This window comes from Sprattus sprattus, assembly GCF_963457725.1.
Source record: "Sprattus sprattus genome assembly, chromosome: 20".
NCBI classification, from domain to species: domain Eukaryota; kingdom Metazoa; phylum Chordata; class Actinopteri; order Clupeiformes; family Clupeidae; genus Sprattus; species Sprattus sprattus.
In genome coordinates, this window is record NC_137918.1 from 10,335,119 (window position 1) to 10,355,118 (window position 20,000).

At 49.1% G+C, this 20,000-nt stretch overlaps 1 protein-coding gene across 7 annotated transcripts in view; it reads right to left on the reverse strand.

Moving 5' to 3' along the window:
* macf1a (microtubule actin crosslinking factor 1a) overlaps positions 1-20,000 on the reverse strand; it is a 129,860-nt gene that overhangs the window by 24,148 nt on the left and 85,712 nt on the right. For all 7 annotated transcript variants that reach the window (XM_080859317.1, XM_080859316.1, XM_080859313.1 and 4 more), the window contains 10 exons: positions 6,388-6,549; positions 5,760-5,930; positions 5,098-5,264; positions 4,788-4,947; positions 2,893-3,219; positions 2,562-2,646; positions 1,945-2,171; positions 1,618-1,824; positions 861-1,088; positions 252-470 (listed from right to left, as the gene is read on the reverse strand). In XM_080859317.1, the coding sequence (XP_080715443.1) occupies positions 252-470; positions 861-1,088; positions 1,618-1,824; positions 1,945-2,171; positions 2,562-2,646; positions 2,893-3,219; positions 4,788-4,947; positions 5,098-5,264; positions 5,760-5,930; positions 6,388-6,549 (1,953 nt within the window). The remainder of the gene's footprint in view (positions 1-251; positions 471-860; positions 1,089-1,617; positions 1,825-1,944; positions 2,172-2,561; positions 2,647-2,892; positions 3,220-4,787; positions 4,948-5,097; positions 5,265-5,759; positions 5,931-6,387; positions 6,550-20,000) is intronic.

Genomic DNA, 20,000 nt, shown 5'->3' on the forward strand with positions numbered 1-20,000 from the left:
TTAGATAATTTAATGTTTTTTCTCTGCACAAAGCACATTGTGTCTATGTATATCATATGAAATGTGCTATATAAATAAACTTGAATAGCTCCAGTATCTTGACTGAGTCAGTATTCTCCATTACTACTGGTCTCACTAAAATACACACACACACACTGGTCTCACTAAAATACACACACACACACTGGTCTCATATACTAAAATGATACTTCATAGCTCCAGTATCTTGACTGCGTCAGTATTCTCCTCACCCTCATCTGCTCCTGCTGCTGACGGAGGGCCTCGGTGTCGATGGCTGGTGGGGGGAGCTGGCTGATCAGGGCTTCAGTCTCCCCCAGCCAGGGGTCCAGATCCTCGTGGGTCTCCCAGAACCGGGCTACCAGAACCTGGGCCTGCTCCAGCGCCGAGAACCGCTCCGAGTGACTCTGGCTCACTGCCTCGTACCGTGCGCTCAGCGAGTCAGTCTTCACCTGAGTATGCGTTAAGGGGAATAACAGCTTTTAGTCCGAGATTTATGGTTATATGGAATTGATTGTTATTCTCCAAAATGTAAATGTTTCATTTGGTACATCTTATGTTAAATTACATTAACTCATCACTGTGCTTGTGCGTGCGTGTGCGTGCGTGTGTGCGTGTGCGTGTGCGTGTGTGTGTCTGTGTGTGTGAATGAATGGCAAGCAGTTATATCTTAGAGAGTTAATTTGGTTTTCCTTCCACTCCACATTCCAAGTTTAATCTCTAAAGTTTCACTTTAATTGAGTTAGAGACTCTATACTTCTGACCACTTTCTTGCTCTCCTTCTCTCCCTCTCTCCCTTGCTCTTCATCAGTCTCCATGTCTGCCTCTCCCTCTCTCCTCACCTTCAGCGTGTCTCTCTGCTGGTCGCTGCATGTCTCCATGATGTCGTCTCGTGTGTTGGTCAGCTGGTCTATGGTGTCCTTGTGCCTGATGATGTCGATGTTGAAGGCCCTCTGGACCTGCATCTGGGCCACGGTCACGTCGGGCTCCAGGCTGAGGGGTCCTAAAGAGACCAGCTTACGCTCCGTCTCACCCAGCCAGGTCAGCTCGGCGTCAATGGCCTCCTCATACTGAACACACCAGGGGGAGAACAGGCAGAGATCAGTGTCCATTGCTGGATATTTTCAGTGTGAGGTATTGACATTGTAACACAACATAGCTAGGGAAAATATTTAACAGCGGAATCTATGAAGCAGCACTATGGTTCCCACTGAGCTAAAGACTTTTATTCCTTTAATTCCTTTTATCATGATTTTAGTAATCCAAGAAGCCTATCACCAGGTTCTGATACGATGATAATTTTGTATTTATCTTTTACTCCATGAATTGCTCCTGCTGCTTGCTTTTATTGATTTTATGTAAAGCACTTTGAATTGCAACTCTTGTACGAAATGTGCTTTATGAGATCACAGTCTACCCATAAGGTCTCCTCACTGATACAGCACCCAGTGCAGACAGATTTGTCTGCCCTCATAATTGTAAAATTAGCTAAGACCAAGACTTGGTCATCATGTCACTTCGGACATCTGTGCAAACAGTGCAACCGGTCTGTGATATTTTCATTACATGGCGAGTGGCATTGATGTCTGATCGCAGTACCTGCTGTGACCTCTGGATGGCAGCTTGGACCTGCTGCACTCGCTGAACGATGGTCTCGTCGGCCGTGCGGTAGCGCTGGTTGGCATCGGCGACCAGGCGGTCGAGCCCCTCCCGGGCACGCCATGGCACCAGGTCCAGCAGGGCACTGCCCACCTCGTTCACCGTGTCCAGAACCAGGCGCTTCTCCGCGCACACACACTTCAGCTCCTGTATCACATAAACATCCATGAACACTCACACATGTGTGTGTGAACACCCCCACAGGAACAATTTCAGCTGTTTTCATGTGACATCCCCAAAGAAAAGCCCAGAGTCCTCTGTCCCTACCTTCTGCCTGTCCTGATAGGATGGTGTGTTGTCCAGCTCCACGTTGTTAAGCTCTGTTTCTACGGAGTCCAGCCATTGGTTGATATTCTCATGCGCACTGGCGAATCGCGTGGCCAGCTGCAGTGCCTGCTCAAGCGTGCGGAGGGCCTTGCTGCTCCCGGCAGTCATCTCAGCGTAGCGGCTCTTGATGCCGTCCAGCTTCTCCTGGATCAACAACACCTCCTCGCCTATAGGGGGCAGCACACATCACGCGGGTCAGTATGTTCCACAGAACTACTGACTGAATGCATTGATCATTTGTATCCTATCTCATAATATTCATAACCTATCATATGCCCAAACACAAAAATTAGCTGTTTTAATAATAATAAAATAATAATAATACATTTTATTTAAAGCGCCTTTCATGACACCAAAGGTCACTTCACAAACAGGTTGTTAGAATTACAATCACATAGAAATAAATAAAAATAAGAAAAATAAAAGTCAGTTTTAGTTAAAAGCTCAGCCCATCCCCCTAAGGGGCTGAAAAAACATAGGTCCACATGTCATTTCTAACTTCTACATCAAAGGACATAAGCAGCACACACACACTGAGTGCCATGTTTGTCTCATACCTGTGGTCTGCTTCAGGAGGGCCTGTCCATTCTTGATGGCCTGGTCAACCGTCTTCTTCCTACTGACGATCTCCTCATTGAGGGACTGAGGGAGAGTAACAGTGGTTAAGTTACACTCTAAAAATAAGAGTACTAGAAAGTCAAAGACTGAAAAGCAGCTTATTATCCTTATTTATTTAGGTTTTGCAAAATACTGTAGCACTTACGGTTGCGACAACATTGTTAATTCCTTCTCATTCTCTCAGTGTGTTTTAGTGACTGTTAACCCATACGCTTCTCCTTGTGTTAGACTGTGTGTGTGTGTGTGTGTCTTCATGTGTGTGTGGCGTACCAGTGTGTGTTTGTGCTGCTGTGCCAGCAGGTCAGGCTGGTAGGTTTGAATTGACACCTCTGCCAGCCTCTGGGCCACCTCTGCCAACCAGTTCAGCACCTCAACCTCGTCCTCGCCAAAGAGCTGGGCATTGGCCAGCGCCTGCTCCAGCATGGCTTCCCGACGCAAACACCAATCGAGGAGCCCACTGTGCCCGGTGCGCACCGCCCCCACACGTTCCCGCAGCCAATCACAGTCTGACGGGGAGCTCAGTGGGGTCAGTGATTGGCCAAGGGCCTCCAGGTGTTGAAGCTCAACCCCCCGTGATGTAACGTCCTCTTTGAGGGCCTGAGAACCGCCCCAGACCAGTGCAGGAGAGAAATGGAAGATGAAATGGGAATAATAAAAGAAAAAAAGAAAAAGAAAGAAAAAGAACCATGCAGATGTGACATCATAAAGACAAACTAATGATAAATCATATGAATACAAATCATAACAAATAGAAAACATGCAGAACATGCAAAACATCAACTGAGGGTAAAGTGTGCTTTCATTGGTTTTTACCATTGCTGTGGTCCAGAACCAAAGAACTTACCAGACCAATGACCAAATGAAAAAGGACAACTAAACATGCGTTTGAAACTTCGAAACTAAACAAAGGACACAAACCAAATGGTAGGATGTAATGAAGTTTGGACCATTTGGGGGGGAGGTCCGGTTCTCTCCCATTAGAGTCTCTATTTACCCTTTTCCACCAAAGCTGGTTCTGGGCTGGTTCTGGGCTGGTTCCGGGCTGGTTCTGGGCTCTTTTGGTTTTCCACCGAAAAATAACTGGCTCCGGTTCCAAAAAACAGGTTCTAACTCAGCACCAACTTTTAGGTGGGCCAGAAACAAGAACCGGTGACGTCGGGGTTCGTCCCTAGGTTATGGGCGGAGCTACCCCAACAGAAACAGAAATTTCCGCCGCCATTTTTTCCCCACCGTCAACTGAGTGAAAACGGTGAAAACGTAAATGAAAAAGGACAAGGACAACAGACCAATTAACAAATTAAAAATAATAAAGAAAGCTTTCATTCATCAAAATGTTTTGGTTTGTCTGCCTAGTATACATTAACTATTTCAATCGGACTTGTTTTTTGTGTATGTTAAAATTAGCTGTTGACCTAGCAAGTTTGTGTAGCAGTTAGCACTAGCTGCCTTGAGGTACTGCTACAGTTGTTATGCTAGTCAACCATCATGAGCTGCATTGCCTGTTCGTTTGATCTACGTGAGGAAATATAGAAAACCCGGAGTTGTATCATTAACTGACCCCGTAATGTAGTGCTGATTTTGTATTGTTTGTACTGAAGAAGACGTGCCACTTGAAAACATAAACAAAATTGCTCTTGACCAAGCAAGTTCATGTAGCAGGTTGCTAGCTAGCTGCCGTGAGGTATCGCTACAGTTATGGCAACTAGTAAGCATATCAGTAGTAGCTAGTCAACTCCCGTCATTAATTGCATTGTCAGTCGTTTGATCTACGTGGGTAAATATAGAAAACCCATTGCCAAGTAAACAGAACAGTAACTTAAGCTTGTATGGTACTGCATGGTATTAAAAAAATGAAACATAATAGAAGTTTTATCGACAGTTGTTTGCCTTCTCCCTGGAAGAAAACCACTCGTGAATAACTAGTAACATGTCAAAACATTGACGTGATTTAAAGACGTAGCTAGCCCTACTCTGGCTCTCAGTCGGTGGAAAAGCAAGCCGGTTCCAAGATAAGAACCAGCACCGAACCGCATAAGCACCAGCCCAGAACCAGCCCAGAGCCAGCTTTGGTGGAAAAGGGGTAAATGTCTTCTGTTTGTGTCTGTTTGCCACGGTGATTGTGTGTGTGTGTGTGTGTGTGTGTGTGTGTGTGTGTGTGTGTGTACCTTGTGCCGAGCAATCTGCTGTGTGATTTTGGAGGTCTGGGTTCCCATTGGTTCTGCAGTGCTGAGGCGTCTCTCTGTGGCACTAAGCCACTCCCCCAGAGGCTCCACTGCCTCATGGAACTGCAGCGCCAACACCTGCAACTCCTCCAGCTGCCTTTGCCTACACACACACGGACAGTCAATATGGATGTGTGTGTGTGTGTGTGTGTGTGTGTGTGTGTGTGTGTGTGTGTGTGTGTGTGTGTGTGTGTGTGTGTGTGTGTGTGTGTGAATGATGTGTAGTGTGTGTTTGTGTGCGTTGTGTGTGTACCTAGCTGTGGCCTTCTCCAAGAGGTCGCTCCACCTCTGGCTCAGACTCTCCAGATGTTTCTGGATCTTGTCTCGGTCCTGCGTCTCTGCAGTGACAGCTATGCGCGCTCCCTCCGCCCGGATCATCTCCACGGTGCCCCGCCGGTCGTCAAGGAGACGCTGCAGGAGCTGGACAAGGGGAGATGGAGAGAGAGCTTAGCCTCAAGAACTTGGATTGATGTAAGACAGGGGCACGCTAATCGCTGGTTATTCAGTTGCTCTGATTGCTCAGGCTGCAGTGTGTGTGTGGCTGTGTGTGTGGCTGTGTGTATGTGTGTGTGTGTGTGTGTGGCTGTGTGTGTGGCTGTGTGTGTGTGTGTGTGTGTGTGCACGTGTGTGTGTGTGTGTTAACATAACAAAAGGCCTGAAGCTGCCCTTGAATTTTACACCCGCAGCGCTTCTAATGTGTGTTTAAGTGTGTGTGTGTGTATCTAGTGTCTGGTGGTGAACCAATGCCTTTCTCTTCCTGCCTGTAGACTGGGCAATCTAAAGCCCTGGGGGCTGAAATGGCTCAACTGAATTCTTACTGCGGATCACACCACCATAAATATTACAGCTATGCTATTATAGCACCACATAAATATTACGACCATGTTATTAATGTGTTATTGAAGCGTAACTCACTTTCTGCTCCTGGATCTGAGCCTTGACCACCCTGTACTCCGCTGACGGAGGCTTCTGATGGGCGATGAGTTCTTCCGTGTCACTGAGCCAGCTCAACAGGGGCTCAAGTGCATCTTGGAACTTCCCACAATGCAACAGGGCCTCCTGCAGCTGGGCAACGCGTTCAGCCACCTGTGAATGTATACAAATTAGAAAAACACTTAAATCATTCTGTGTGTGTGTGTGTGTGTGTGTGTGTGTGTGTGTGTGTGTGTGTGTGTGTGTGTGTGTGTGTGTGTGTGTGTGTGTGTGCGTTTAAGAGAGAGGGAGAGAGTATTCATGATTGTTTCCTTGTACAATGGCAGACAGTATAAAGCAAGAGAGTGTATTTATGTATGTCTGCGTGTGCATGTGTGTGTGAGTTGGTGCATGTGTGTGTGTACAGTATTATGTGTGTGAGAGCCGGTGTGCTGACTACTGAGGCTGTGTGTCTGTGTGTGCATGTGTATATGTTGTGTTTGTGTTTGTGTTGTGTGTGTGTGTGTGTGTGTGTGTGTGTGTGTGTGTGTGTGTGTGTGTGTGTGTGTGTCCGTCTGTGTGTGTGTGTGTGTGTGTCCGTCTGTGTGTGTGTGTGTGTGTGTGTACTCACCCGCTTGTTGAGGGAGTTCCAGTGCAGGTTGGTTGTCTCCAGGTCATGCTCTAGTGCCTGTGTGTCAGTGTGTTTGGCGGCGCTCTGGATAAGACCCTGACCGACCGCATTAACATGCTGGAGCTTGGGCTGGATACTGTCAACCTGCTCCCGTTCCAGAGCCTGGTCAGGAGAGAGAGATGGAGGGCAGAGAGGTAGAGGAGGGGGGAGAGAAGAGAGAAGAAGCAGCAAATCACTGATTTAATTCTAGATTCTTTTTGAATCTCAACAACATCATGAGAATACGAAATATATGTTACGTTGTCAAAGAGGGAGGAAGTTGTCTGTTTATGAGAAAGTTGCAGGACTGAAATGAAAGAGAACTGTATTCACTTCAAATAACGAAGAGGTAGAGGGGGGAGAGAAGAGAGAAGAGGGGGATAAAGGGCAGAGAAGGCAGAGAAAAGAGAACAAGAGGGGGAACAGGGGGGGAAGCCAAATGAGTTGCTTTAAAGGAGACTGTGTGAGAGAGTGAGGACACACCAGACCAGTGTGTGAGAGAGTGAGGACACACCAGACCAGTGTGTGAGAGAGTGAGGACACACCAGACCAGTGTGTGAGAGAGTGAGGACACACCAGACCAGTGTGTGAGAGAGTGAGGACACACCAGACCAGTGTGTGAGAGAGTGAGGACACACCAGACCAGTGTGTGAGAGAGTGAGGACACACCAGACCAGTGTGTGAGAGAGTGAGGACACACCAGACCAGTGTGTGAGAGAGTGAGGACACACCAGACCAGTGTGTGAGAGAGTGAGGACACACCAGACCAGTGTGTGATAGAACGAGATTTTGGGGAAGGGGCCAGAACAATAATGATGGCATCTGATACTCAAGTGTGTGAGAGAGAGAGAGAGAGAGTGTGTGTGCGCTTGTGCGAGTCGCCTTGCTGGCTGAAATAAGACACAGCTTAAGTGTGTGTGTGTGTGTGTGTGTGTAGGTATGTGTTGACTGTTAGCAGGGAAAACACAATCCAACCAGGTTTGATCCAGGCAAATCTGAGGAGAGCCTCGGTCAAAACTCAAAACAAGTGCTGACAGACATCAGGAGGAAAGGGAACACAACGCTTTGAGAGAGGGGGGGGGGGGGGGGGAGAGGTAGGTGGGGGTGAGAGGGAGACAGAATAAAAGAAAAGAAAGAGAAAAACAGCAAAGAGAGAGAAAAAGAGCGCTTTTTTGGGCCAGTTATTAAGTGTGCTCTTTGCTGCTGGTTTCGCTGCTGAAAGGCTTGATGTGCACGAGGCGTGATAGTGTTTACAGGCGGGTTGTTTACACATCCAAAAGTCCTGTTTGAACACCCAGGTGTCTGACTGCTGCGGCTGCCAACGCATTTATGAGCCCAGATTACACAAAATGTACTTTTAGTTTATCATTAGACTTGCAATCACCATGCACTACGTGTGTGTGTATGTGTGTGTGTGTGTGTGTGTGTGTGTGTGTGTGTGTGTGTGTGTGTACAGATAGGTACAGATGGCTTGTGGTAAATGGGCGTCATTTCTGCCTGAACAGGAAGTCTGTCGGATTCAACAACAATGAGCCACAGCCATGACCTGCTCCACCCTGTGTGTGTGTGTGTGTGTGTGTGTGTCTAACTGTCTGTCTGAATGTGTGTGTGTGTGTGAGTGGGTGCATGTATTTGTCCCTGACCCTGTTTGTCTCTCTAAATCCTGCCACTTATTCCTGCCCCTACCTCCCTCCTGTTTTGTCTCCATATGTATTTGTGAACGTCTCTCGTGTTTTCCACACTAATATCCCCTGTATCCGTTTCACTCCACATCGCTCCCAATCACACCGCTCCTGGAAATCATACTTCCTCTTTAATTGTCCTTAATTCTGTTCATCAAAGGCTCTGTGGCTTAAACTCAGATGTTGTCTCTATGCCCAGACATACTTTAGTTGGCAGGAGTTTAGTCACCCTTACACTCTGCATAAACTATGTGCAAAGTGACTAGCTGGAGACGTCACACTTCCCCATACACACAGCAAATCACTATTTTAATTCTAGATTCTTTATGAATCTCAACAACATCATGAGAATACAAAACACATGTTACGTTGTCAAAGGGAGGAAGTTGTCTGTTTATGAGAAAGTTGCAGGACTGGAATGGAAGAGAACTGTATTCGATTCAAATAACGAAGAATTTCCGTCATCTTTTAGGAGAACGGCAAAAGTTACGAGGTGCAACTGTTCTCCTGGCCAACTTCAAAAGGGGTTTGACTGATGGGAACACAGACCATTCAGAGGTCATATTTTACAGTCATGAGCAGAAGCCATATCTAGGTCTGCTTAAGACTGGCATGGCTGTCCATTAGAGTAACTTTCTGTGAGCACGGCCCCATCAAACCTAAAGTGTTTCCATGTGTCTGCTTTTCGGAGGCAGGTCTTTTCACATGTCACCCTTTTCCCCCTCACTTCCTCTCAAGCCCCGCTCTCTTCTCCTCCTCCTCCTCTCACTGTTCCCTCTCTTCTCCTCCTCCTCCTCCTCTCACCGTTCCCTCTCTTCACCCTCCTACTCTGCAAAGCCAGCTCAGAGCAGTTAGAAAGAGAGAGAGAGAGAGGGAGAGGGAGAGAGAGAAAAAGAGAGGGAGACAAAGAGAGAGAGAGAGAGAGAGAGAGTGCTCTGGAAAATATCTGGGATGTTTCTCATTCTTGTCCGGCACCCTGGACCAGACCCATAGCCCGGCCCAACTCACACATGCTGCAGATCCCTTTGTCACTCTCACCCCCCCTCCCCCTCCCCCTTCTCTCTCTCTCTCTCTCTCTCTCTCTCTCTCTCTCTCTCTCTCTCTCTCTCTCTCTCTCTCTCTCTCTCTCTCTCTCACAGCATTTCTGTCACTCCTCCCTGTCCTCTGTTGTCACAGGCACCACTCCCTGTCACACGTCACTCTTCTTGTTATTGTCTCTCTCTCTCTCCCCCTCTATCTATCCATCTCAGAGCTCCCCGACTCTCTCTCTCTCTCTCTCTCACTCCTCTACCCCTCTCTCCCTCTCTCTCCCCCTCTCACTCCCTATCTCTCTCTCTCGCTCTATCACTCTCTCTCTCTCTCTCCCCCTCTATCTATCTCAGAGCTCCCCGACTCTGCCCATGTCACTCCCGGATTCTAGATAGTTCTACTGTAAACCTCAGCACTACTCCCCATTTTTCCTCTCTCACTTTCTCTCTTTCTCTCCTTCTCTCCCTTTCTTTCAGTCGAAACCGCAGTTCCACACTGGCTCTCTTTGACTGCCCACAATTCAGCGGGGTAAAAAAAAAAAAAAAAGCCTGCCCATGCACAGTTACATAAATTCAATCTGTTGATCGGTCCAAACTTGGAGAAGAATTTTGAGGCGGTTTGCTGCCGCCTTTAGACTCCAGGCAAGACATCGCCAACTGGCAGCATTTCACCAAAACCACACTGATTGTATACTTGTGACTACCTACTAAAATGTACAAAAAAACGTACATCTGCGTGAGTTTGCGTGTAAATTAGTGTGTGTGTGTGTGTGTGTGTGTGTGTGTGTGTGTGTGTGTGTGTGTGTGTGTGTGTGTGTTGGGTGTGTTTGTGAGTGAGGTAGGGGTTGGGAGGGCTAACAAGTCAGAACGCAGACAGAAGCAGGGTGAATACCCGCCAAAGCATCACTCAGGCACATTCAAAAACCTAATTCCTAATTCCTGTAGCTGGAAACCATCCATTTAATATAACCAAGAGGAAGCACATGAGCGAGCAAAACCTCAATCTGAGAAGAACCCTCTTGCCAAGGGTACACTGCCACTCAGAGGGCAAGCATAATGTGCAGAGACAAACCTAAAGCACGAGGAATATCCCCGACCCATGCTGGGAAATGACATAAACGGGCTACGTTCTTTATCTAAATCATCGTAATGAATGCACTGATGATACACCCTCACTTCCAATATCTTAACAGAATACATTATTAAAAGATCCACAGTCCATGGCGGAAAGAGATCATGGACCATTGGATTAAGTGGTTGGCAGGAGCTCATTTAGCAGCAATAACCTCAACTGAACATCCGGGAAGTCTTGTGTGAAGGCCTTTCTATGGTCATTCCAGTGCATTTAAACCGGGTTAAGGTTAGGGGGAGTCTGAGCGTTCCAAAATGCAGACTTTCCTCTGTTTCAGGCACACTGAGTCTGATTTACTGCTGTGTAACTGACTACGCTGATACTACCTCGTTCCCTTGATGAATTCAAGCTGTCCAAGCCCTGAGGAAACAAAGTAGAACCAGACCCATCAACCCTACTTCACACCAGACAGATAGGATGCTCCATAGCTTTTGTACGGAGAACATGTAGAAAAAAGAAAACTATCCCTCCCAATTCAGTATCTTCTCTCAGGGTCCTAACAGCTTGACGTCACCCAAGAAACAACACGTTCAAACTGCAAACATACAATTACTCAGGAATAAAGGAAGTTGAAGAAGGAAGAGAGTCGAGAGAAAGACAAATACAAGAATTTGAATGAGACACATAGAAAAAAGACAAAAAAAAAGAACAAAGGAGAAAGTCAGAGAGAGAGAAGGGGGAGCTGGTGTTTGTCCGGGCTATCAGACAGGTTTGATCTCATTCAGATCAATAACAACATGGCCAGCAGCGTTCTTCCTCCACCTTTGAACAACCCCAGCTCCCTCTCCCTCCCTTGCTCTGCCCATTTCCCTCTCTTCCTGCCAGTCCCCGCAGCTCAGACTCTTTCTCCGCCCGTCCTTTGTGCTCCCCCTCACCCTCTTTTCCTCTCCTCTCCCTCTCCTCTCGTCCACAAGGAGCGGGAGAACTATTCTCTGTGCATGACCTAAATGTTGGGATGGTGCAACATTTTTGGACGGTCCCTACCGAACACAACACATCACTCGTGGTGACGTGGAGCCGGGATTACTCATGCTCCTTCCAGCAACATGGGAGAGGGAATTGAATTCCTCTGGTTCTTTCAAAGAAGCATTCCAAATCAATTGCTATTCGCTAACGATATGCTAGCGGGTAAAACTAACAAAATCTCTTTAAATGTGCTGACTTTGACATTATGAGGAGGCGATTCTCCATATTAAAAGTCATTGTAGCGCCCCAATTTTTTTCAAGCCGTTATTTTAAGGTAAAACTGCTTATCCTAACCCTGATCCTGAAGTATTATTGTTGCATACTGTTACTTTAAATGATCTGGCTGTTTGTCATGGTGTGTGAGGGTCCCCTCCTCTCCGGGTTCTGCCCATGATCCACAGGTGTTTCCTTTGGGCAGCCTCTCAGTTCCATCATTTCCATAACAATCACACATGTATAGCCCCTGTCACCAGATATCTGAATAACTGCTCTCTCTTTCTGTGTGTGTGTGTGTGTGTGTGTGTGTGTGTGTGTGTGTGTGTGTGTTTGTGTGTGTGTGTGTGTGTGTGCGTGTGTGTGTGTGCATGTCCGCCTGTGTGTTTCTGTGTGTCCAATCCAACTGAGTGTGCGATCATAGTATAAATGACGGCGTATATGCGTGTAACTAGCTTTTGGTCTGCCTTTATCTCTATCTCTGTCTGTCAGTCTGTCTCCATCTTTCTCTCTCCTCTGTTTCAGTGAACCGCTGAGCCTAGTAGATGAGATAAACCAGCAGAACTCCCCCAGGCCCGAGCTCCCCCATTACCCTTTATCTAGAGTACTGCCAGGTGCTCGCTATCAAAACAGCCAGAGCCCTGTGCTGCCTGCATCACCAAACACACTCCCTGAACCACCGACACCTAAAAAAACAAATCCTCATTAACTTTAATTGAGTTTTAATCAACCACTCTATTAGCACAAAAAAAACCTTAGGTCTACAGCGCTAAATCTAGACCGCTGGGAACTCAAACAGTGAACGGACGACAACTCCCTTCCACAGGAAAACCCCCACATAGTGTAAATACACATTCTGACCATCGTCATGTTCCAATGAGATCTGGGGCAATTACACCCTCCTCCCACCACCACCACCACCAACACCCTCCAGTGTCCCTTGAGTACCTCCCCCCACCCCACCCTCCCCTTGGCTCTGCTCTTCAACACTGCGAGGGGTGCGTTTGGCTGGGCTCCTATTCTGATAGGGCTGGCACGTCCTTATCTGCTATTTATACCACAACGGCTTCATAGTGTGTGTTTGCTCTTAACTGGCAACAGTGAGCTGTGCCTACAGAACTGACTGTTTACTTCTCACTTCCTTATCGCCATGGCAGGGCCCATCGGAGAGAGGGGGGGGGGGGGCATGAGTTGGGTGTGAGGGTTAGAGGAGAACTGGATCATAGTGCTCTTGTTCCAAGTTAGCTGGCTTGCCAAAGAAATATCAATTAATTTGATCTCCTTTTCCAGACACCCCCTGCCCTTCTCTCTCTCTCTCTCTCTCTCTCTCTCTCTCTCTCTTCTTCTTCTTCTTCTTCTCCTCCTCCCCCCCCCCCCCCCCTCCCTCTGCATTTCCCCCAAACCAGAGGCATCCTCAAGTGTTTGGGGCCCTTTTGGGCTGTTGATCCTGTTCCTTTCTGCAATTATAATCCTCTGCTTCAAATCTGTCATGACAGCAGGCCGCCTGATTGCATTTGGCCCGGCGAGAGAGGGCCTGCCCACAGCCGAGGGGGAGAGCTGAACGAGATGCGGATGAGCGCACAAGTCTGGCCACCGGGGGCTCAAGGCAGACATTAATATAATAAACGCCAACAGAGGAAGTGAAAAGACCCAAAGATAGATGGGCACAAAGAGAGGAGTCAACGGAAGAAAGAGGTAGAAAGACAGATAATGGATAAGGGAAAAGCGTAAAGAGAGAAATGGGGAGGGAAAGAGAGAGCGGGAGACAGTTGAGAGGAGAGAGATGAAGAGGCCTCAGCCGCCATGTACCCTACGCCAAACTCTCCAGTATGACCTAGACACAAGTGTCAAAACACAGACACACACATACTGCTTACACTAAATCATGCACACAATATTTAGATTGGGTTTCTAGGCAGAAACAGTAAGCAAAAGATCCCTTAAGTCCTACGACTATGCTCATGTTTATTTTCTCCTCTCTGATCTGAATTAATGTATATAAAGGAGGCCATCTGTATAAGCATACTGCTTGCTTTCAGCTTTCTCCAAATAAGGCTCAAATTGCCTCCGCTGCCAAAACCATGGCAAGACAACTCAACAAAGCGCCACGTGGATCCTTCTTTATCCACAGCAGCACATATGCGTATAGAAATATGTCTATGCCTATCTGTTCTGTATACTTATGTAAAAGAACACTGTCACACAGACAGATCATGGAGGGACTTTCCTCACCTTTAACCTCTGCTCGTCATCATGTGCAAGCTATTTTCCCACTAACTCATAATAATCAGCTAGTGTAATTATACTAAATTAATGTCACACAGACACACACCATGTGAAAAGTAAATCTAAATGCAATAATTTAACTTAAATCATACAATTGCAATGCTATTGTCCGACTTAATCCCTGGGACTTACACACACACACACACACATACATAGATGGACAGAGAAACAGAAGAAGCAGGATGTTGAGATTTGTTATGGAGGAAGACTGGTGGAGTCTTGAGAAATCTTACTCTACTATATTTAGATCCTGAGAGAGAGTGAGGGAGACTGATGTTTCCTGGCCAACAGACTAGCATGCAAGGTCAAAAAGTTTACTGACTGGGCTCAGAACTGACCTACACACAGTAGATGAAATAAGAGACTGGGTACACCTCAGTCTCCGTTTGAGATTCCAGGTGTAAGGAACACATGGGAGGTGAGGCTACCTCTTCGCTCACCTGTGGTTCAGGTGTGCTCTTAGCATCTTGATCATCTGAGGCCGTGAGAGAGACCGTGTCGAGATGCGTTTCACTGAACAGTCCTTCCAAGCATCCAGACTCTAAGCTCTCCCACTGGTCCCTGGTTGCTGAGGTAACGGGGTCAAGGCCTGACCCCTCTGACTCCCAATCACTGTCTCCAGTCATGGAGCCTAAGACAAAGTCCGCGCCTAATTGGCTACCCTCCGATTCGGAGTCAAGGTTCCATACATCCTCACAGGCAGACCCGCTGTCAGTGACCACCGCAATGCGCTCGGGGGCAGCTAGGTAGACAAAACTGTCCGAGGACATAAAGGCACTCTCCTCAGAGTCAGGGGGTGGCTTTGAGGAGGGGGGAATTGGGGGAATGCAATCCTGGAGAGGAGATGGGGGGCCATCCTGTGGGAACTGGGGAGGCACAGACACAGCAAGGTAAACAAAACTGTCTGTTGTCACAAAAGCATCCACATTCTTGTTGTCTTGACTTGAGCTCAACTCCTGAGTTTTGGAGGGGTATGTAGGCGATGGGGAGGGGGGAACAGAGTCTGTGTGCATGGAGTGGAACCCTGTCCCAGAGTGAGCCACATCTGACTTGGGGGTGCTCATGGTCCCTGGCTCTGGATTTGTGATGTCCAACTCCTGTACTGACGTGTCAGCATCGGCACACAAACCCTCAGCTGAAACAGACTCCTCTTGTGGCAGCATCGCCACCTCAGAGGACACCCCCTCTGACTCGGGTGTCCCGTCATGCTCAGAAGCTCCCTCACAATCCGACATGATTCCCGTGCTTCCATCTGTGGTCTCCGAGGAGACCAGCTCCTCCTGAGAGGAAAATTCTACATCCCCCATTTTCTCCTCCACCTCCTCCTCCTCTGAATCAGTAGGCACTGGGGAACTCTCACTGGCCAAAGCCTCCTGCTCATCCTCCTCCACTGGACCACTGTCCTCTGAGCCCTCTGAGCCGTCAGTAAATGGGTTCTCAGAACTGAGGGAGTCCACTCTCTCAGTGTCCTCACTGTAAGGGATATTGGAGCTAGGTCCTTCAGTGTATGCATTCTCAGGACAAGTTCCCTCAGTGCAAACATTCTCAGAGAGAGTTCCTTCACAGTACGGGTTCTCAGGGCTGGGGGAGCCGTGTGAAGGTGAGGCCTCCTGGCTGCTCCAGACTCTGCCTTCCTCTTTATCCTCAGCTTCCTCCTCTTCAAGCTCGGGATCTGATGATGCCCCGCTGTCTGGCTCTGGATCACTCTCGCCATCAGACAGCTCCAACTCTGGGTGTGCAGCGTCTGAGAGAGCAGTCCGGTCTGGATGAGACACATGGATCCCATGTGAATCCGACTCTGGTAGCAGTCCAACCAAAGAGTTTGTGTCCACAGAGGGAGAACAGCTGCGTTCTTGATCTTCTACATGCTCTAAATTTTCATCCTCATCCCTTTTTTCAGCAACTGTGTGGAGCTGGAGACAGGCCTCTGGCTGCTCTAAATGACTAGTGTCTGTAGCACTCTCTGTTTGGCGTTGCTCAGAGCACCACTCCTGAAGAGGCAGACTCTGATCTGTGTCGGGATAAGTCTCTGAGATGTCAGTGTGCCCTGGATCAGTGTGTTGCATTAAATCAATCTCTTCAAGAGGCTCATTGTTCACATTCTCATACATACTCTGCTCCTCTCCCTCCACAGCTTCTTCCACTCGAGGTAGAGTGTGGGCAAAGTCTGAAGGTTTAGAGGAAAGACCAGCTCCAGAGTCTGTCTCCATGGAAACTTCACCATCATCGTCCTCCAAGCACTGCCTTTCTAGCTCCAGGAAGAGGTCATCAGATTCTGCCTCTGAGCTGGGGTATGGAGAGGCACTGGTGGGCTCTGGACCCCCAAATCCAGTCGGGGGGGTGAGAAGGGGCCAGTTGCCTGAGGTGTTGAGCTGCTGGGTTTCCCAGTCTTGCAGCTGGGGTTCATCTACACCCCCATCCCAGCAAGGCTCCACCGTCACTTTACTCTCCATCTTCAACATAGCCTCCCAGTCTCTCTCCTCCAACTGACGCCTCTCTTCCTCCTCGTCCTCTTCCAGCTCTTGTCCTTTATTCTCTCCAGGATTTATTCCCATCTCCTCGTCCTCTTCCAGCTCTTCTATTTGTCCCTTATTCTCTCCGGGATGTATTCCCATCTCGTCGTCCTCTTCCAGCTCCTGTAGGATCCGCATTTCATCCTCCTCAAAGCAGAGTTCTGAGGCAGTGCGCTCCCTGAGTGCCCCTGAGGTGTCCCAACCCAAAAGCCCCTCCTCAAGCGTCTCCTGGCTGACACAGGGGGTTAGGGGCAGACCCTCATAAGCTGCACCCTCACCTTCCTGTAGGAATGGAGAGGGAGGGTCAAGCAGGTACATCGACTCCTCGTCAAGATCACTGTCCTCCCCCAGAAGAGGAGGCAAGGGTGGCAAGAGGGGCATGTGGTGGAGGCGACTCACCCGGGTCCGCTTGCCCCCTCTCATGCCGCGTGGCCAAGTGCGGGATTTGGTAGGGGGGCAGAATACAGGTTTTGGGGAGATCAGAGGAGCAATGAGTGGTGCAGTGTCCTGGTCTTGCTCCAATAAAGGGGAATCTCGCTCAGAGTCTGATGCTCTAGCGGTGGCCACATCCCAGTTCTCAGCCAGCTCCTCTGAGGCACTCTTCCTCCCCAATGCAGGGGCAACCACCGTCCTCCTCACTCCCTCACTGCTGGCAAAGGGGCTGCTCTGGGGGGAGCCAGAAGAGCCCTGCCGGGGCTGGATGAGTGGGGAAGTCAGCATGGGTCGCTGGTCTTTAGAGGGTGAAGCTAAGGGAGACTGTGGCTTGGGCAGCTTCTGGTGTGGGGAGTAGAGCTGGGGGGTTTGTCGCTGTCTGAGAGGGTGGGGGGGCAATGGGCTTATCGCCGGGGAGGTGGAGGGGGAACTGGAGACAGGGGGTGTGTGTGGGCCTCCAAAGGAGACGGGTGAGGGGGCATAGGAGGTCAAAGGCGGAGTGGATGTGGTGGGAGGGGGTGTATGAGTGTGTGGTGTGTATGTGTGTGAGGCAGGGGTAGTGATCATGGAGGGCATAGGGTGGAGGGGGGAGAGGGAGATTCCAACCCCAGACAGACGCTTCTCGGCACCCTCGGCTGTTGAAAACTCCAGACGTTCTGCAAACTCGGGGTAACTGGGAGGCATGAATACTTTCCAGGAACGCCGGTTTGGATTGTCCTTCTTATCGCCGCCCTGGTGCCGTCTCTTGGTCACTGCGGCTGCAGCCCCACTGCTGGCCGAGGTTGAAGGAACAGCATGCAGGCCCGAACCTACACCACCCACAGGTGACATGCTCTGGAGGTCCCCTGTGAGCTTCAGGGCATCGAAGATAACCCTCTCGTCCAGCCTCTTCACCCCTGGATCAGTGGGGCGGCCCACAAACACCCCTCCAACACTGTCTCCCAGTGTGCCATTGCTTGAAAGGGTGCTGCCCTCTCCTCCAGAGCCCAGCGTGCTGCGCGACGGCTGGCTGAGCTTGGTGCCCTGGTCGATCTGCTCGTTGATACGCATAGTGTCATAGATGGAGCGCTGGGGCACGTAGCAGTCTTCAATGTAGGCTTCCTCATCCTCACCCTTTCCGAGGCACCGTGGGTTCTGCCGCAAGCAGTCCGGTCGGCTCAGTGGCTTACCCATCCCTCCACCACACACTGAGGTGCGAGGCAAAAAGTCCTAACACACTTCTGCTAGGCAGAACTTGGCACAGAGAGAGTGTGTGTGTGAGTATTGGCACTCAGGGCTTTATAGTGTGAACACAATCAGTTAAATGGATCGTCAGAATAATAAAGGGAGTAACACATGAATTCGAAAGTCTCATATCAAGTCTCTTTCATCATTGCAAGTTCATATCCACATGAGTTTTTGATTTCCCTGCGGTTGCCATACCAACGTGCAGCATCACAGACTCCGGCACACAGATGTGGCGCTGTAGCAGCATGGTAATCACTTTCGAATCACTTTGTTTACTTTGAAACAGTCATGGAGGCGGGTCTAAAGGGAAGAGCGGTTAGATATCCTTTTCCTGAGACGTCCAAAGTCCAAGAAGGAGTGAGTGGTGCGCAGATAACATCCTTTCATCCCAGTTCTCATGTTAACTCCATTGGACCCCCCCCCCCCCCCCCTCCCACCCCCCCAACAAAAAAAAACAAATGGGACAAGACTCCCTGTTGAACTCCTTTCCCCACACACTCTTTCTGCTTCCTCTTTGTGCCACAACAGGAAGATCACCAGGGCCTGGCGGCTCCGACGACTCTCACCCCAGCAGCAGAAGACAGAAGGCAGGACTCCTTTTAAGGTGCGAGCTGCTCCACGTTAGGCGTTATATAAAAACATGTCGAGTGGAGTGGAGAGTAAAAAGAGGCAGTGGTGTCAGCCTGGAGGGGGTTGTTGTTTCCCTTCTATCTCTCTGGCTCAAGTTCATTGTTGTACCACAACAACAGTCCAAAAAAAATTGTAAAGAAATAAAATCACAAAAAGGTTTGCAACACTCAGGGCTCCACTCTGGAGATAAGGAACTACTGCATCAGTGAGAAACAGTCGAGGCAACAAAAAGCGTAAGGCAGAAGCTCACAGTATTGTCCTGCTAATGTCCTTGCAGCAGCACACCATCCCATTCATTCAGCGTGCAGTGTCACTCATGCAGTGTGCCGAGTGTGTGAGGATGAGGGAGGGACAGAAAAATCTCGTCTTCTGTGTCTAGAATGCCTCTTCATCCCTCTGCTCATCCTCCTCCTCATCAGTTGAGCGAGGTAGCGGTGAATGAATGAAACCCTACCCTCTACGCATGATTCCACTCTTGCTCCAGAACAAACACCAAACAAAAGAAGAGGGTACTTTCTTTTTTTTCCCCCCAGGAAAGTCAGCCCATCATTCTGGTCTCTACGGAGCTCCAGGGGCTGAGCAGCACAGAGGGGCAAAGCAGACGGGAGGGGGAGCCGGGGGTAGGCTGAAGCGAGTCGGTCTAGTCCAGCCAGAGAGTATCAGGAGACAAGGGGAGCGTATCCAGAGGGCAAAGACCCAGACGCACTCTGGTCCACACGCTGCCTGCCTCACACTCCAGGCAATCCGCTTCCCAGACAATCCCCGGACACGCTGCTCTCCCCTCCTCCCTGTGTCCTCTCGCGTTCTTTCTTTTTCCGTTTCACTCCCCACAATTCCACATGCAACAGCACAACAAAAGGTCCACAAAGCCCTGGTTCCGCTTCTTCTTCTTTTTCGTGTGTCTTTTTTCCTTCTCGTGCTGGCTTGTCTTTTTCTCTACTTCTTTCTTTCTCTGTGTGTGTCTCTCTTTTCGCAGCTCTTCTACACAGCTGAAATGGTTTGCAGCTGCTAAAAAAATCTCCCACTTTTCCTCTCTCTCCCTCCCTCCCTCTCTCTCTTACTCACTCCCTCCCTCCCACCTCCCGCGCTTGCTCACTCGAACACTTCCTCCCTCTCTCTCTCTCTCTCTTTCTACTTTCCCTCCCTCTCTCCCTCCCTCCCTCTCCCTGTTTTTGTTTGAATCCAGCCTCGTTTGTTCTGTTTCCTGCTTGGGTATTAGAACACAGGAAGTGCTACAATCATGCCGGTTTCCTCTTCCAAAAAAACATGGAGTGGGGAGGGTGGCAAGATAGAGCTGTAGGGAGGAGGAGCCAAAGGAACGACAGACAGAACGAGAGAGAGAGGGGGAGACAGAGAGAGAGAGACTGAGAGAGACAGAGAGTGAGGGATGGACAGTGAGGATTTGGCATGTTTCTAAAAAAAAAAAAATCAATGGATGACAGTTTAGTTAATCCCACACTAAGCA